Here is a 17,535-nt window from a genome sequence, read left to right on the forward strand (position 1 = left end):
TTGTTAGCAGGAAATAAGACTACTTTTTCAAAACTGTTTCTAATAAATCTGTAGCGTGGTGTCGAGTCGAGATTGACTATGAACACCACTACAAAGGAACGCGTGCCAGGATATCCATAAAATCCCTCGGAAGCCAAATATCAGAAGGCAGTTAATGGACCAAGTCGAGATATATTTGCTGGCAATCTAGTGGTATCGAAAGAATACCGAGATCGTGCCAGGATACAAGCTTGGTTACTGAGCGTAACCGGATTCGCGCGAGGTCACAATCAAAGTAAGTATAATGGATGTATTTAGCACAGTTAAACAAAGAACACATTAAAACAGTCACTGGTACAATTGGTTATAATAATAATTGTTTCCATTAAACCAATCGTGCTCTCGTGATAAAAGCGTAACACTACAAATCTATCCATGAATTTAGTGACTCGTCTTGTATAATGTTTAATGTAATACTACTGGCAAGTATTGATATAAAATTATTAAATTATAAAAACGTATAGCCTTGATATTATTTGGAAATTTTCCACTCATTTCAGTCGATTTAACCCTTTTCACAATCATTAGATCTCTACGAAACACACCAAAACGTGGCATCAATGCTTGAATCCACCAACTTGTAGTCTGAGCCATGTTGGTAGTTGCAAACTACTTGGTTGGGGTCCACATGACTATCGTAACCAATGGTTGAAGACTCTGGGTGACGACTCAGAATTGATCACATTATCGTTGGTGTATACACTCTCTATCTTCCTTCGAACTAAGAGATTAAAATCGCTTCATATCTTTCTTTCTACTAACTAATTCTTTCTTCATGTACTATGTCCTCATATACAATCTTTCTTTTACATATTACCACCACTGAATTAACTATTTCTATGAATCCGGTGTTCATTTTGTTGTGCTAATGAGGTATGGCAACTTGGACCGATGCACATATGAGCCTGGTCCTACGTTGTAGCTGACTGACTAACGAAACTTGATAGGTTATCCAAATGAGTAAATATACTTTCGGCAACATTTACATTAGACCCATTAACGCAAAAATAATGAATATAACAGTTTTCAGTTTATTGTCTTACTCAGTTAGAAATAGCTAAGATGAATTACAAATTTACCTGCGAAACCACAAAATTAAGTTGAACTTTAGCCTTACCAGCTCTGAGCTAGTCGCTAAGCTTCAGTATTTTCAGACATGAATATCTAAGCCCGAGCATGATCAGTTTGTTTCATGCAACAGCTAACAGATTGCACCACTTGATGACCTACGCCAAGTAAGGTTGCATTTACAAAAAAATATTTGGCCTTTCTCTAGAAACTAGATCATATTGAGGATAATGTTAGTTTTATTAGGACACAGTGTTATTTCAGTGACCGTTCACCGTTTTAAGTGTCCAAATCATTCTGTGGTTCTCACTTCTAATGTTTTATTATTAAATGATAAGTTATATCGGAATATCACTGAGACATATATAGAAACTTGATAGAATGATCGTATTTTTCTGTGCACTTCTAAAAATGACGTTTACTAATACACGAGCACTCCAATTTACATAGATCCCCATTGTGTGCACGAAAATAATAGAAAAGTGTTGTCTCAAACCAGACAATGCACATTTTTCCTGTTATTCAGTTGCCCAAATTCAAGAATCTCTAAACGAAGGGTTTTTGATTACTAGTAGCACTAACGAAGTGAAAGTCCTATTCTTAGATATATTCCTTTACTCACAACAAGATGTTGGTTGACAACTCCGTCAGATTGTCCACGATGAATATTACTTTTGGTAAAATATTGATGTAAGCCAATCCAGCTAAAGAAATGTGTCCTCACAAAAATACACATCAGTCTAATGATCAAAGCTGTCTAAATTGTTGAGTACAACCTACACCACTGATTCCATTTTAGTAATATATATGGTACAAAAAAGAAGATCCATACGAGAAATATTCTAGCATTTTCCTTCATAATTCTTTTTCAAAGTTTTAGTATGCAAACATTATTTGACTAACGTGGTTATCTTAACCATTGCAGAGAACCATGTTTATCTATTGGTTGAAAAATTGGAAAGGTAAACCAAAATCATTAATTAGCTAACCACAACAACTTAATTTACTCAATTACACGTATATGAATGTGTTAAATGTTGAAGTGACTGACGTACCCCTATACGTCATGGAACCAATTTTCCAACTCCATTAACAAAATTTCAGAATAAAGAACTACTGACTAACTAGACGAATAAAATACTACGCAGCTTAGACTATTATTTATGCAAGTGCTTTGGCGAAGTACATTCATGTGCACTCAGTTTGACCTACGGATAATTGTAGATACAAACGATGTCCGAACCTATATAGCTGGTGGAAGGGTCATAATATATTATCCACTGGTTAGCAGTCAAGCGCTTTAATAACTAAATATAATGAGACCTAGTTGGTTAAGAAAGACTAGTCATATATGAAAATCTAAGAGTTAATGCCTTTTCTCACCATGACTTCTCATTGATAAAATTATTTGACAACAAAAATACATAAAGACTAAAACATAATTCAACAAATATTATTTTGCTGTACAGTATATTTAGTAAATGAAAATAGTGTTTTGCAATATATTCTCATTGGTATTAATTGAATACAATTTAATTAGTGTTATATGAACTTTACTATAGTCTATTTTTAATCCGAGTGGCATTAGTAAAAGTTATTATGTTGATTCCAATAACCTAATACTGCCTTTGTTTTCTGAAAATTGGATACAATAAAATCACTGTATTTCTAGAACTTCAAAGTGGAAACCATTACCACCAAGTACGGTTAGTAAAAACCAATAAAAATAGACTACCTTCTAGTTTTTTAAATAAAATAACACCACAACATAATTTATAAAGTATAATTGCTGATAAACATTGTCACAGCTGAACAAAATCCATTGACTAGAATGAGAATTCAACTCAAGCAAAAAACATTCATTATAGTTAACATCCCTGACCGTGGATATGCACCTCTGAGTCCTACACTAGGATGAGACAACCGTCCAGGGTCTCCTGGTTTTCAGTTGTCTAAATACTAGTTTACGATGTAATCTAAGAAACATTAATAATCAACACAAACCCCTACATAAATAGTAAATATCTTATTAGCGTTTCACATTACTGAGGAAAGTGAATCAATTAGATAATGGTATTATGTACAATTGGATATGTGAGAAAAAGTTAATCGATCAGTGCTTATACATAATTTAATAAGCATTTGGTTTACGTACTTTTAAAATATAATCAATCAGATGTAATTGCTCACAGGGGACTACTGTTGCGATACAAAAGACGGATTTTACAAAGTATAATTTTCAATACATAATGAGTACATATTCCATTTCGTCTATATTTTCTTTCGAAACGCAAGTACCATGATATAAAGGAATTAGTGTCTTGCTGTGTTCCAAGTAATATTTATTGATCAATCCGTTGAGGAAAGGTTAATACTTTTTTTCAATAAAACAGATCTACAGTAGGATTGATATTAATTTAAATTTTGGAAGTCTATTATCATTTCACCTTTATGCGCAATCCTTAACACCAAGTGTTTAGTGTTAAAAGCAAATGAAATGTCAAATTCCTAATACAGATGCAGGTAATCAGTAATATATATGGTACTTATCTTTAAACTTGATGACTTTTGAGTGTAATGCAAAGAAAATAATGTGTTGATCATTGTAAGTAATTAAAAACAAAAATCTTTTCATTTAACTTGTATTTTCAATGATTATTAGAATACTCCACTACTTGATATATACGTTATTAATAAAACTTAGGAATAACGTCACCATTAATTATTTTCTAAAAAAAAGTAATAAAGACAACAAAGGTAGATTTACTTTGGCAAATCAAACCTCATTTGAATATAGTATTGAATATTCAGTGCAAAAATTAGAACGATCGAGTAATGTATGTACATGTAACTTCTTAATGAGGAAATTCTCCACAGAATAATAGAGATGATATTTACACGTTAGCAGTTATGAAAGCGATTATTCTTCTGTCAGATTTTGAACCTTTAGGGAACCAGTTGATACAATGACCTTAAACAACAGACGGACAGAGAGTAATACTACTCAACTTATAAATAAGCAAAATATCTAAGTTGAGAAGACACTATATTTCATTATGTAAATACATACGTAATGATGGACTCTTATGAACTCTTGAAATAGTAACGACAAGAACACAATGATCGATGGAAAAGTAAGATTTTGATAAACTGAACATGTAAGAGTATACGTTAAATTATGGGAGGCGGTTAGTCGAGTTTAAAAAAGCCAACAATACCAACAATGAAAATGAATTTCAAGTAACTTACTTTTAGAATAAAATCTAACTTGAATTCACTTTTAAGCAGTCTTTCAATTTACATTTTCCTAAAAATATTCACACTGATTACATCGAAGAGAGAAATGTCTAACTAATGCATGCATAAAAATAGCATTACAAAGAGAAAATGATTGTTCTTACTAACGATAATATTTACGAGTAGTTTGTATACAAAATATACACATTGAGAAATGAGGATTTTAACAAAAAAAGAAGAGAGTATAGAGATACTATTATTCAGTTACAGAATGAAATTAAATAACGAATTAGAAGTGAATAGATCGAAATAGTAATAGTAATAAAATACCAACTGATAAATAAGAAATATCACTACTGATAGTCAATAGAAATCAAGATTATATCAGTAAAAAGAAAAATTAATTTGCAACGCGTGTTTACAAGTAAGGTTTGGCAATGAGTCCTTTTCACAATGCGACATTATCTTGTCTCCAGCCGAAATGGTGGATAACATAAACTTTGTATGTATATATATATATATATATATATATATATATATATATATATATAATTATACGAATATAACACTATGTTTTTCGTAATACTGGAGGTACCTGTGAAAAGGAAGAAATTCATGAAGCATACAAAGATTTAAGAAAATTTATGTATAATATTTAACCTTCATAAAAATTGAGAGAAACGAAACCGATAGAGAATGACTGGTGCACGAATATGTGGAAAAACTGAGATAAGTTTATATAGTGAATAGATTGGAAATTTCCGCTACTTTCTTCAAATACTTCATATAATCAGCTACAATCTGTTCTCAGTAAACATAATCAATAATGTCATTACTACTGTAATATCATACACCATCTGGATCATACTCTCGGCCATGAAGTACAGTTTACGTGTGATGTTATGCGAAAATACCTTTTAAAAGTACAACCTTAGAAATCTAGTAATTAGTAAGCAAACAAAGTTACGGTTTACATTCCACAATATATAATCAGTTCTCTCTTTCATGATAATGATTCACTAATGATAAACTTTTCATGGTCTAATTAATGAATTAATTAGCAAGTCTACGGATTGTATACCCCAATCACCTATGCATATGTATAAAATAATGTTAAAGATTACTAAACATTAGCCCATCTTGATAAAGGTGACAGGAAACTATATTTTGTCAATATCTTAGCTTATCTGTATGACATCAGCATCGAAATTCAAAGTGGATGATAGTAGAAAGCGAAATGTCATAAAATAACGTACACACATAACATACACTGCATTGAACTAAAATATTTACGATAAGTACTTCATGGAAAACCGGGAATAACATACTTTGAAGTAAACATGTACAGAAATAATTTTACCTTAGGTATCACTGAACTATCATCCTCTTTTGTAAGTGTATTTGTAGATTCTGTACTATTGGATTGTGTAATGGTAGAGTCGGTGATTCGTTCAGATGAAACAAGTTCATCACTTGGGCTGATTGACTTCAACTCAATTTCGTCTGTGATTGCTCTTGTGCTGAGAATCTCATCACCACTAGTGTTATAATAACTCAAATCTTGTGAAACATCACTATCTACCCTGTGTTAAAAAGCAAAGAATTATCTTCAGGTAATAAGTAACTGCAGTTATTAATGAAAATTTTCTTCGATATGTTATAAAAGCTGAGTTAAAAATCACCACGAAAAAACCCAAATTAAATATTTCATTGAACTGTTACTAAATGATAATAATCTAAAAAAATGAAGTAATTTGATCAACTATTTATCATCAACACATTCTTTGACTTTCCTTAGATCTTGCGTTTTAAAATTATCTTATACATTTTTCTCCGTGAGTTTATCCTAACTTCTCGAATTATAGTGTCTACACCCTAATCTTCTCTACTATTGCAACTACTACTACCGATACCATTACTACTTCTAATAATCTGGAAATTGTGTTGATAACTTTATCGCTCTGTACCGAAATGGTGTGGTGGTTTGAACAGATGCACATATGTGCCTGATTTTATGTTAATGAGGACTAATGGACGATTAAAGATTTGAGGCAAGCATGGAAAATCAAGTTTATCCAAGTAAAATTATGACATGAATAAATGCGATTTTTTCACCATCAAAATACCTAACAATATTTAGAAAGATGAATAGATAAATACATCATTTAAATATGGGTTCACTGAAATATTCAAAACACGAAATTCATTCCAATATTATTAAATTATTTTATGCCTTTCGGTTATAGGAAGCATTTATCGATAAAAAGGCTTAAGGTTTAAATAATTTGACTCTAAAACCATATTAAAACCAATCACTAAATTGTTATTGACTACTGTGAGTAATTATGAAGTTAGTTGCGCAGTACGAAGTAGATATAGTAAGTCGGATCGGTGAGGCTACAAACCTCCACTGACTTAGGCAGTTGGGATATATATATATATATATATATATATATATATATATATATATATATAAGATATGCCTAATCTCCACTTACCCCGATGCTCAGTGACAGCTGACGTAGGAGCAGACCGGGAAAGAGCTAAGAGTTACTATGAAGTCAATTCATGAAACCATTAACCATTGGACTAAACCATATAAATTGATGCAGACTTTTTGTTTAGAGCACTCTAGATAAACGGTATCTACGGTTAGAAATTTGGCGTAACATGTTATAAGATCAGTTAGTTGCAGATTTATTTTTGCATTGACAATAAGTAACCTATTTAAATACACAACCATCTTCAGTAATTTCACTTATTAAAATAATTTTATTGTCATTCATTGATGATAAAGTTTATGAAATATAAACATATATTGTCTCTTGATATCAGCTAATATATTTTGTCTATTGGATAGACACTAAGAAAATAGTTGAAAATAAATTTTTGTTAGAGTAACGAGATGGAATTGATCTGAAAAAAAATGTGATTTATTCGAAGTATAAATTTCGAATAATCCGGTTATATGTATACTTGTCAAGACATTTACAAAAACGAATAAAGGTCAATTAAATAAAAGTTAAAATAAACGTAGTGATAGCTGAAAATAAAGAAAAAAATTAATATAAAATGGAAATAATAGGAAACTGCGGTCACCCTAGGCTATGAAATGGATAAAGATTATCAAGGTAGATTTAAGGTTATAATTAATTGTTTCTATACACATAAAGGAAGTCTGCGTATTCTGATAGTTAAGGCTTCTTTTTCTAAATTTCAGAATGCGCCCTGGACAATTACTATACGTTTTGAAAGCTGTGTTGATGTTAACTCTATGATACATTAAACATTTAATTATCGATGAAAAAATTTTTTTAACATCAATTCCATCTTCTGATCGTCCCATAAAAAAAATTTATACAAGGGAATAATTGCTTTAAAATAAAGTGTTTTGTTTTTAAAGTTCAGTAATGTAATACTACAGAACTACTCATATGAACTTACCGTGTTAGATCACGTTTATTTACATCAAGAGGTAAATCAGAATTCTAAAGTATAAATCATAACAAAACAGAAATATTTTTTTTTATTTTATACAATGCAAAATTTACATAGTTAGATAATATTACAACAAAATTAGTCAAACATGGAAAGAGAAAAAAAGAAGTAACATCAATTGACTTTCTCACGCAAAAATTAGACGAGAAAAAAAGGACTTACAAAAACAATGAAATATATAATAAAACTACCTTCTTTTATCTAAATAGCTAATTCTCTAATTTTTTTTCATAAAAAAGGCAGTTAACGATAACTGTTACATTGAATTATTGATATTCTAGCCCTAATATGATAGAGCAAACTCCACCCATTTTCCCCAATGATAAAATAATAATAATAATCGTTATTACATAAATGAGAATATAAATCGACGTTTATTCTAGTGAAAAAGTACATATGTGCATATATATATAATCGATTAGTCTTCGTATAGCATAAAATAGATAACCTATTCACAATGAAAAAAACAAACAATTTCTCAAGTTAATTTCGAAAATATTTTTGTATAATTGATAGGTAATTTGTATTTTTCTTTTTGTAAAATGAGACATTTGAATTTCGTATCAAGTATAAAGATTAGGAATCTCAAGCTAGAAACAAACAAAAGTACAGTACATCATGATTTTAGATTATTCCTTTCGAAAACTAACGAATAGCTACAACCAAAGCTTACATGAAACTTAGATCATCTAGTAATCTAACGTTGGATATATGAAAAGAAAAAGAGGCTACATACGATGAATACGTCTAAAGGAGGAATATATGAAGTGAATTTTAGGTCACTTGAAAAACATCATATCAATATTATCAATATAGTACGCTTTAGGGATTGCTGTAATACGATCGGAAAACTGTAACGACAAACACAAACCCAAATACTAATTAGGCTGAGAATATTAAGTAACGCATATAACAAGGATGTCATATATGATTTTTGTAAATAAGGGTTAGTTGTTTCTTGCTGCGATAAACGAGAGCACAATTTTAAATTCATATTTAGCATGACATTTTTTATTTTCCAGTCGGATAATTCTTCTATCGCAAAGTCGTATCTGATATATATATATATATATATATATATATATATATATATATATATATATATATATATATATATATATATATATATATATATATATATATATATAGTAGATTCCTTACGTACAAGAATAATCTTGACCGTCCCCATCGGATAAGCTAAGAGTGAGAAAGCAGCAGCACCAGACAAAATACAAGCTGAAGCACTGAATTCAAAAACAGAAGTACCTGCAAGGACGTTGCACATCCACTTAAGATAATGGGCAGAAAAACAAATGCCAATAGACTGGATAGAGGGATACCTCATCAAGATACCAAAGAAACGTGACCTTAGCAAGTGTGACGAGCACAGAGGCACGCACTACTGTTAGTAGCATAGACATTTTTCAAAACTGAACGAAAGATTTAGTAAACGCCCAACTTCTAGACGATAAGGTTGGCTTTCGTAAGAATCGATCATATACCGACCATATCCTGACATCACGTATCATTGTTAAGCAATTAACTGAATGGAATTCGCCACTACAAATCAACTCCCTTAACTATGAGAAAGCATTCAAACGCGTGCAGAGAAAAACCTATAGGAAATTCCTCCCAAAACATGGAGTACGTGGGAAGATCGTTAACATCATACCGAATTCTTATGACGGGTACACCGTAAAGTCCTCCATGAAGAGTAGCTTACAGATGTGTTCCACGTAAAGACCGGCGTTAGACAACGTTGCTTACTCTCGCCTTCCCTCTTTCGGCTTATGAAAGCCTCAACATCGTTAGGGAAGCACGGGATACAATGGACAGCATGCATGCAACAAGACGATTTGAACTTTGAAAATGATCTAGCTCTTCTAACTCATATAGATGCAGGTGACGACAGGTAGTGTAGCAACAGCCTCTGAAGCAGTAGGCCTCAACATACACAAGGAAAAAAGTAAGATCCTCAAATACAACATAGTGAGCACCAACCAAATCACACTTGATGTAGCAACTCTAGAAGAGGTGGAAACTTTCACGAACTTGGTCAGCATCATCGGTAAACAAGGAAGATCTTATGTCAGTGGTAAAGAAAAGGATCGACAAAGAAAAGACCCCAAACCTACAGTTGGAGAACATATGGAACTCAAAACAACTGTCTGCAAGCCAACACCAAACTTGGAATCTTCAATACGAACGTAAATACAATTCTATTGTGCGGAGCTGAAACTTAGAGAACTACTATAACCATCATCCAAAAGTACAAGTATTTATAAACAGTTGTTTACGCAAGCCACTACAAATTCATGGGCCGGACACCAACAACAACAACAACCTACTTTGGCAGAGAACAAACCAGACCTCAGTTGATGAAAAAAGATACGACAAGACACACTTCAGGGAAGTCGTCAAACTGCATCACGAAACAAGCCTTGACTTGGGATCATCAAAGCCAAAGGAAAAGAGGGAGACCCAAGAACACACTGAGAAGGGAATTGAAAACAAGCATCAAAAGAATGAATAGCACTTAGGAACAACTGGAAAAGAGAGCCTAGGACAGAGTATGTTGGGGAATTCCGGTCGGTGGCCTCTGTTCCACAAGGAATAACAGACGTACGTAAGTGAGCAGACTGAAAGGAACAAATCACACGATACAATATCACTAAAAAGTAAACCTCCACTATAACAGCACCATTAAATAGATCGTATAATACTTGAATAGAATTTTTCTGCATGATTATTTAGTTGATAAACAAAACTGATTTGTTTGAATAACACGGAAAAAACTAAAATACTGATCGAATATTAATTTAATGACTATGTTTAAACGTAAAAATAGATTGCTACATTTGTTGAAATTTACCTTATGCAACTCAAACGTCAAATAAAAGCAAATAAATTGCAAACAATGTTACATATAAGTCAAAAAAGTTAAATATATACTCACTTTGCCTAGGGACGATAAATATACCGGATTATCTCGTTGTGTACTTTCTGATATGAAATTAGACGTTGAAATTGAAGGCAGACATTCTTTTCCATCTGAAAATATTTTACTATTAGAGATAGTTTGTGGTCTGTCTGAGCAAATACTACTGCTATTATTGGCTAAATCACCTGTTACAATTGGTTGATCGGATGATTTACCAGTGGACGGTAAAGATAAAACAACTTTACTACTTGTAGTAAATGGTCCATTTGATTGACTCTGTGATGACATTTCAGCAATATCTTCTTTTTCACATAAATCAATATATTTAATACTACAGAATAGATTTTTCTTTTTACTTTGATCAACATTATTAGATGTTTGATTTTCAGTAGATGGATTAGATTTTTGACGTTGTAAAACTATAAATTCATATGTTGTCATACCTTTTATATCTGAAATAAATGAGAGAAAAATATGGTAATTAATGAGGTTTAAAACAATATTCATTACACATGTCATTATTGAACTGAAAATGAATGATGTAAACCACGGATTGATGCTTTAGAGTTCAACTCTCAACAACCCAAACACAACTTCGAGAAATCACTTCATTTACTTCGATTTGAACAGTGGAATATTATATGTCTAGTGCACTATGGTAGTACGTTTTATTAGTTTTGTTCGTCAGATAGGTTTCAACTGTTTATTCTGATAGCAATTAAACCAGCCTAAGAAACTTTATTTTTAACCACAATTTCAGGACTATTTTTGGCATATATTCTAAAAGTATCAAAAAAGCGCGAGCGACAGTGAGCACAAATCATTTATGAAAATCTAAGGACAACAATGATATGATTCAAGTCTATTTTTCTCTTGTTGATAACAGTTGTTGAGAAAGTAATTTAATGCATAAAATTAAGTGTCTAACAAGAACATGTAGTGCTCCACTGTACACTGCTGAAATAAGATTTCGCCGTTAACTTTTTTAACAGAAAAGGATTCATAAGAGAATTTGCACTGTTAACTTTAGTTGCTTATTTAACAGAAGTGGCTTACATTAAGTCACGAAACATCAGAAATATAATATTTCTACTCGTTGGGATATAACGAAAATATATTTATTGACTTTTTACTCAATACTCATTCTATTTGAAACTATCAAGTCTAACCTTGGCATTGATACCTAAAAAATAATTAATTTGATGTTCAATTGATTAGTTACTTCAGTTGCACATCAACGGCACAAAATCTTCCATTTCGGTATGAGTAACCTTTAGGTCGATTACTAGTGGTTGTTATTGATCATGGATACAATCTCCTCCGTTCTACCATACAGCTGTGCAAAATGGACTTTAAAAATAGAAAATATTTATACGTAACGAGTATCCGATCATAGATGCCGTCAAAGCATTGCTCGGATATTTTGGGACCATCGAGTTAGCGATTTTGAGGTCGGACATAGAGTACCACGTAATGACAAATACATTGACGAGGTCAGTCAGTCGGTAACAACGTAGAACTTCGTACGTACGTACATCAGTTCGAGTTGCCATACCACATTAGGACAGAGATGCAGTGGTCGATCCAAATCCCGTAGTGGTAGAGGTGGTAAGAGTATAAGCAGTAATCGGAAAGATTAGGGTTTGAATATGTTATTTAAAGAGAAAAAAAAGACAAGGAGGATCCAAGAGATTAGAATTTGGGAGAACACAAAGAGTGAATGCACCTGCGCCATTGCAAACGATTTTGAGCCATGTCATTAAAGGTCTCTAACCATCGGTTGCTATCATCTCGCGGTCCCCAACCAGGTAGTCTACACCTACTAACATGGCTCAGTCCTCTTGTCAGTGACTTCATGGACTTGTGCCATGTGATTGACGAGATAGGGAATCTTTATTGACTGAGATGGCTAAAACCTGTATTACGTGGGCCCATACACCAACTACCTCGACCTGCGATGACGGCTATTGTAGGAATAGGTTGGAAGAAAGCTATACGTAGCCAAACCAACACACAAAGACTGTTTCTTGGACACAGATCCTTGTAGCTAGATACCAACTACATAATTGTGGATCGCATGATTATCGTAATGACATGAATGACATGACTCAGAATCGTACGCAATATTGCAGTTGCATTCACTCCTTGTCTTTCCCGTAAAATTTTGAAACCTATTTTACTAATTTAAATTTAGTCGACTCGTATCTTGGATGAATAGTCTTTTCGATTACCACTAATACTGTTATTGCCTCTACTACTCTGGGATTTGTCCTGACAATTTCATCTTGTTGTGCTAATGAAGTCTAACAACTTGAACAAATGTACACAAGTGCCAGGATCTACGTTGAGTATGACTGATTGACTAACTAAAGTCATTAGTGCTGAGCTCCTTCAAAACGACAACCATGTGACACCATAGACACGAAATACGTGCATGAAAATTACAGTTGTTTTCACCCAACAGTCTACGATATACAGTTATCCGTAAACAACGTCAAATTGATATGTTTCGATGTCCTTCGTTTGTTTACAATCCGTACACTACTGTTGGCTTCTTGGCACGGTCTACTTAACCCTCTTCTCATAGCTGAAATTCCAGGAACAGATAATTTAACAATTACAGTCAATAGGACGCAAGATCAGAACAAAGGACGATATTCAAATGTCAGGGTCAATATACAATAGCCAGAAAGCTCTGAGGTGGAGAGCTAGGAGTAAGAAAAAAACGAAAGAAATGAGTGCTACATCCTTGACAAATGCTACGGAAACAGAACGAGAATACTTAACACATTATAAACTTACACAAGTATATATGAAAGATTATTAGATGCACCAAAAAGGCATCAATGCAAAAAGTAAATAAACATCCAACAATAGCGATTATAAAGAAAACCAATCCAGATGAATTTAAACCGAATATGCGGAAAACTCCATCTATGAATTCCAATGTTGAAATAAGAAGTCAGTAACCAATTACGAAAAAATAAATACATGAAATAAACACATAATTTATAAGTATAATGGGATAAAAATTGAGGATGAGTCAAAACAATGACAAAAATGTTTATTTGAAAGGTCCGCTAAAACTTAGTACAGATGTAGTGAATCCCTACTTCAAAAAAAGCCAAGTGGTTATAAATCACGATAAAAGTCAAGTACAAAGTATTTTTAAATAGGTTAGTCAATCAGCCTGACAATTAGCAGATATTAAGTACAAAGGCTGCGGAAAAAATATTTGGAAAGCTTTATTTTAATATAAATGCTCCGATTTTTAATGAATAACTATATGATGTAAACAAGAAAAACTCAATCTCATAGGATGATTATTTACTTCGCAATTGTTTTGACAATGATTAAGTAAACCATTAACGATAAATGCATTGGATTGAAGATATCTTATTCAGCACATTTTCTCAACTCAATATGTTTGTCAGGTTATCCCTCTAAAAGGAGTAACATGGTTTTCAAATACATAAACATATAAACTACAAATAAGTTTGATTGTTGGCATATAAAAACAATTGTAGGGACGACTATCTGACAGATAAGATCTCTCCAGATATTCAAACCGACTTTGAATGTTTAACGACCACTGAAAAGGCATGCTAAATAGTGGAGATATCGTGCAAGAACTAGTATTACCTACGTGCTGATGCTAAGCCTAAACTCACAAGTAATTGATTTTTTGTTTTCGACTTGGACCCCAATGAGTTACGGTATTAAAATTACATTTAATGAGGTAAAAACTTGATGGGTGCTAACACAAATAATCGCAACCTATATATGTTTCCCACTTTCATAAGCTGCATTTCACAGTTATAATGATAGTGATCTACTGAACTACATGCTCGCTATATAATATATATAACCAACCTGGGAACTGTTATAGATGTGTGTCAGTTCTACTTAGCACGCTCCACATCAGTGTGGTAGCTCATATTTGGACCCTTTGGAACAGGTAAATTTAGATACTGCAAAGTTCTTTTGTTGATGAATTTCATAAATTAGAAATTAGGTAATTAACAAACGGTTAAATATCTTTGACCGCCTAATGTGAACACACTCAGAAGTTAACTGCTAGAACTGAAAAATACTTGTTCATATAGTGATAACACGAGTATGATATCTGCTAAAATAGTTAAAGGACGGTCAGATGTTGTAAATCGTTTGAATGGTGAGTTGCGTTATTCCAAACCATAATCAGAGGGTCCAATGAATACAGAACTTTCAGATAATTTATTGAATATTGAAAACATGTGTAACATATGTTAACAGTCAAGATTTTGTACTTGAAATAATAACATTTAAAAAATAGAAGATGCGGTTAGAAGACCGAGCTTTTTAAGAAATATCATAGTTAAAAGGAACATATACCAAAAACAGCACTTACCATTGTTTATTAAATAATCTAGATGTTCAATGGTCCCATTGGTGAATGTTTGCCAGTAATCTGATAAGACAAAAAAGCAATAACGAAAAATGTATGATAAACAATTCAATAACTGAACATATATTTCTAATAATTTCTTCTTAACACAAAAGTAATAATTAGATAGAATGAGGTACAAAACAACAGCTGACATTTTTGTGGAAGGGGAAAAGTAATCTAATCATAACAATATTTAAGGAAACCAGGATAAATAAAAACAGAATAGACGTAGATATTACTTCGATTAAAATATATTACTATTTATGTAAAATAAAGACGCAAAACACTAAACAATAGTTATCGATTTTGATTTTAGGTTTCCCTTTAAACTACTGAGTTGAGTAATTTTTCTGATCTCCCCAGAGGGAATCATGACGATAACTTGATCAAGATTCGTTCACCCTAGAATGACATCACAAAATAATCCCTTCATTAATGAATAGCTGGACCAGTACTCAGCACGAGAAAAATTGAAGTGAATACGTAAAACATACCAGATCCTCAGAGGCTAGTGTGTGAACACGATTTCAAAGGCTGGTTACTAAACACATTGCTGAAACTTAGGATAACACATTTGGTATTGACACTAAATGCGACTAATCATAAAAAGACAGCAACAATTAAATGAACAGAATCACCCAACATTTTTAGATAAGAAAGGCCAGGCTTTAAAACCATAGATTACACTTAATGCAACCCTGTGTACCAACGCACTTTACAGTTGGAGTAAAATGACGATGACATAAAATGCTATCCCAGATAATCCATTACGTTGATCCGGCATTTGATATACGAAAAATGAATTTGGAAATTTAAACTTGTTTTATGCGTGTACTACACTGTAAACAACACATTATCCAACATGATGTCCATGTTGGTGAATATTAGTCTAATGCCTTTATAAAGACAAAAATCTGGACTAATAATGTTTTAGTTCATACCCCCACAAAAAATACAACTAATAGGGGAGCTCAATATAAACTCACTATGACACTACCAACATTTGGCATGTTTAACTAGTGAGGTGATTTAAGGGTTTATTTTGCCAATACATAAAAATGCGTTGACTCAAGCAACAAATAATAAATATTCAGCATAGGTATATATGTCTATATATTTTGAATGGAAGTTGTGTTAATACAACCTAGCACAAATAGGTGTGATGAATTAAATTTAACAATAACTACAAAGTTTACGCTTGTCAGTCAGTTACAACGTAGGACCAGGCTCATATGTGCATCGGTCCAAGTTGCCATACCTCATTAGCACGACAAGATGAACACCGGATTCATAGAATTAGTTAATTCAGTGGTGGTAATCTATAAAAGAAAGATTGCATATAAGGACATAGTACAGGAAGAAAGAATTAGTTCGTAGAAAGAAAGATATGAAGCGATTTCAATCACATAGTTTAAAGGAAGATAGAGAGTGTATACACTTAGGCCACTGATCAATTCTGAGTCGTCACCCAGAGTCTTCAACCATTGGTTACGATAGTCATGCGGACCCCAACCAAGTAGTTTGTATCTACCAACATAGCTCAGACGAGAAGTTAGTGAATTCAAGCACTGATGCCACGCTTGTAGGTTTAATGATTTCTTAAGAAATTTTTATTTTATTGTTCAAATATGATGTTGGGTTGAAGCATTTATGAATAAGGAAACTGGAAAACTGTACTTGGCAGAAATAATAAATACCTACATTTAACAAGCACGATTAAATAATTGACCAATTATATATACAGGTGTAAGAGTATCAATATCATATGTATGGATAATTATATCATACATTCGATCGTTGACAATGTTTAACTGACAATTGATACACATCACTTGTATTTACTAAATAGGTGACCTAGGTCAACATTTTATCTTCATATGAATGATGTAATCATATTTCATACTTGTTTAACTGTTACAGTGGAGAATTATAATGTTCGTTACTGTATAGTTAGTGAAATTTGGCACAGTGCATATTGGTTACCAAAACCAAAACATTGACATGAAGCGCACAGGTGGATTTAGGGTGAAATACAGTATAACTGGTCAACAAAAGGTCCATTCTACTCAGTAATAATAACATACTTTTATACAATATATAGGACAAAATAAGCATTATAAGAACTCATAAATAGTATGAATTATTACTATGTAATGATATCTGGAAGTTAATGAAGATTCAGTCTTCTATCTGCTATCATAACCATAAAAATATTTCTTCAATTGACAGATAATTCCCATTTAAACATCAAAATTAAAACACGAATTTCAGCGAAGGGATCTCTTTTCAACGAATTTATTATCAAGCTGTACAATCGTATATA

The 17,535-nt window shown here is 32.4% G+C and overlaps 1 protein-coding gene across 1 annotated transcript in view; it reads right to left on the bottom strand.

The window, feature by feature from the left end:
- Positions 1 to 3,695: 3,695 nt before the first annotated feature.
- Positions 3,696 to 17,535, bottom strand: part of ZDHHC11 (putative palmitoyltransferase zdhhc11) — a 28,348-nt gene continuing 14,508 nt past the window's right edge. Inside the window, exons 6-11 of the mRNA XM_051209136.1 lie at positions 15,174 to 15,233; positions 13,586 to 13,717; positions 10,799 to 11,235; positions 7,789 to 7,832; positions 5,705 to 5,927; positions 3,696 to 4,939 (exon numbers count right to left, since the gene is read on the bottom strand). Of these exons, the coding sequence (XP_051074565.1) occupies positions 4,913 to 4,939; positions 5,705 to 5,927; positions 7,789 to 7,832; positions 10,799 to 11,235; positions 13,586 to 13,717; positions 15,174 to 15,233 (923 nt within the window). The 3' untranslated portion in view covers positions 3,696 to 4,912. The remainder of the gene's footprint in view (positions 4,940 to 5,704; positions 5,928 to 7,788; positions 7,833 to 10,798; positions 11,236 to 13,585; positions 13,718 to 15,173; positions 15,234 to 17,535) is intronic.

This window comes from Schistosoma haematobium, chromosome 1, assembly GCF_000699445.3.
Source record: "Schistosoma haematobium chromosome 1, whole genome shotgun sequence".
NCBI lineage: Eukaryota > Metazoa > Platyhelminthes > Trematoda > Strigeidida > Schistosomatidae > Schistosoma > Schistosoma haematobium.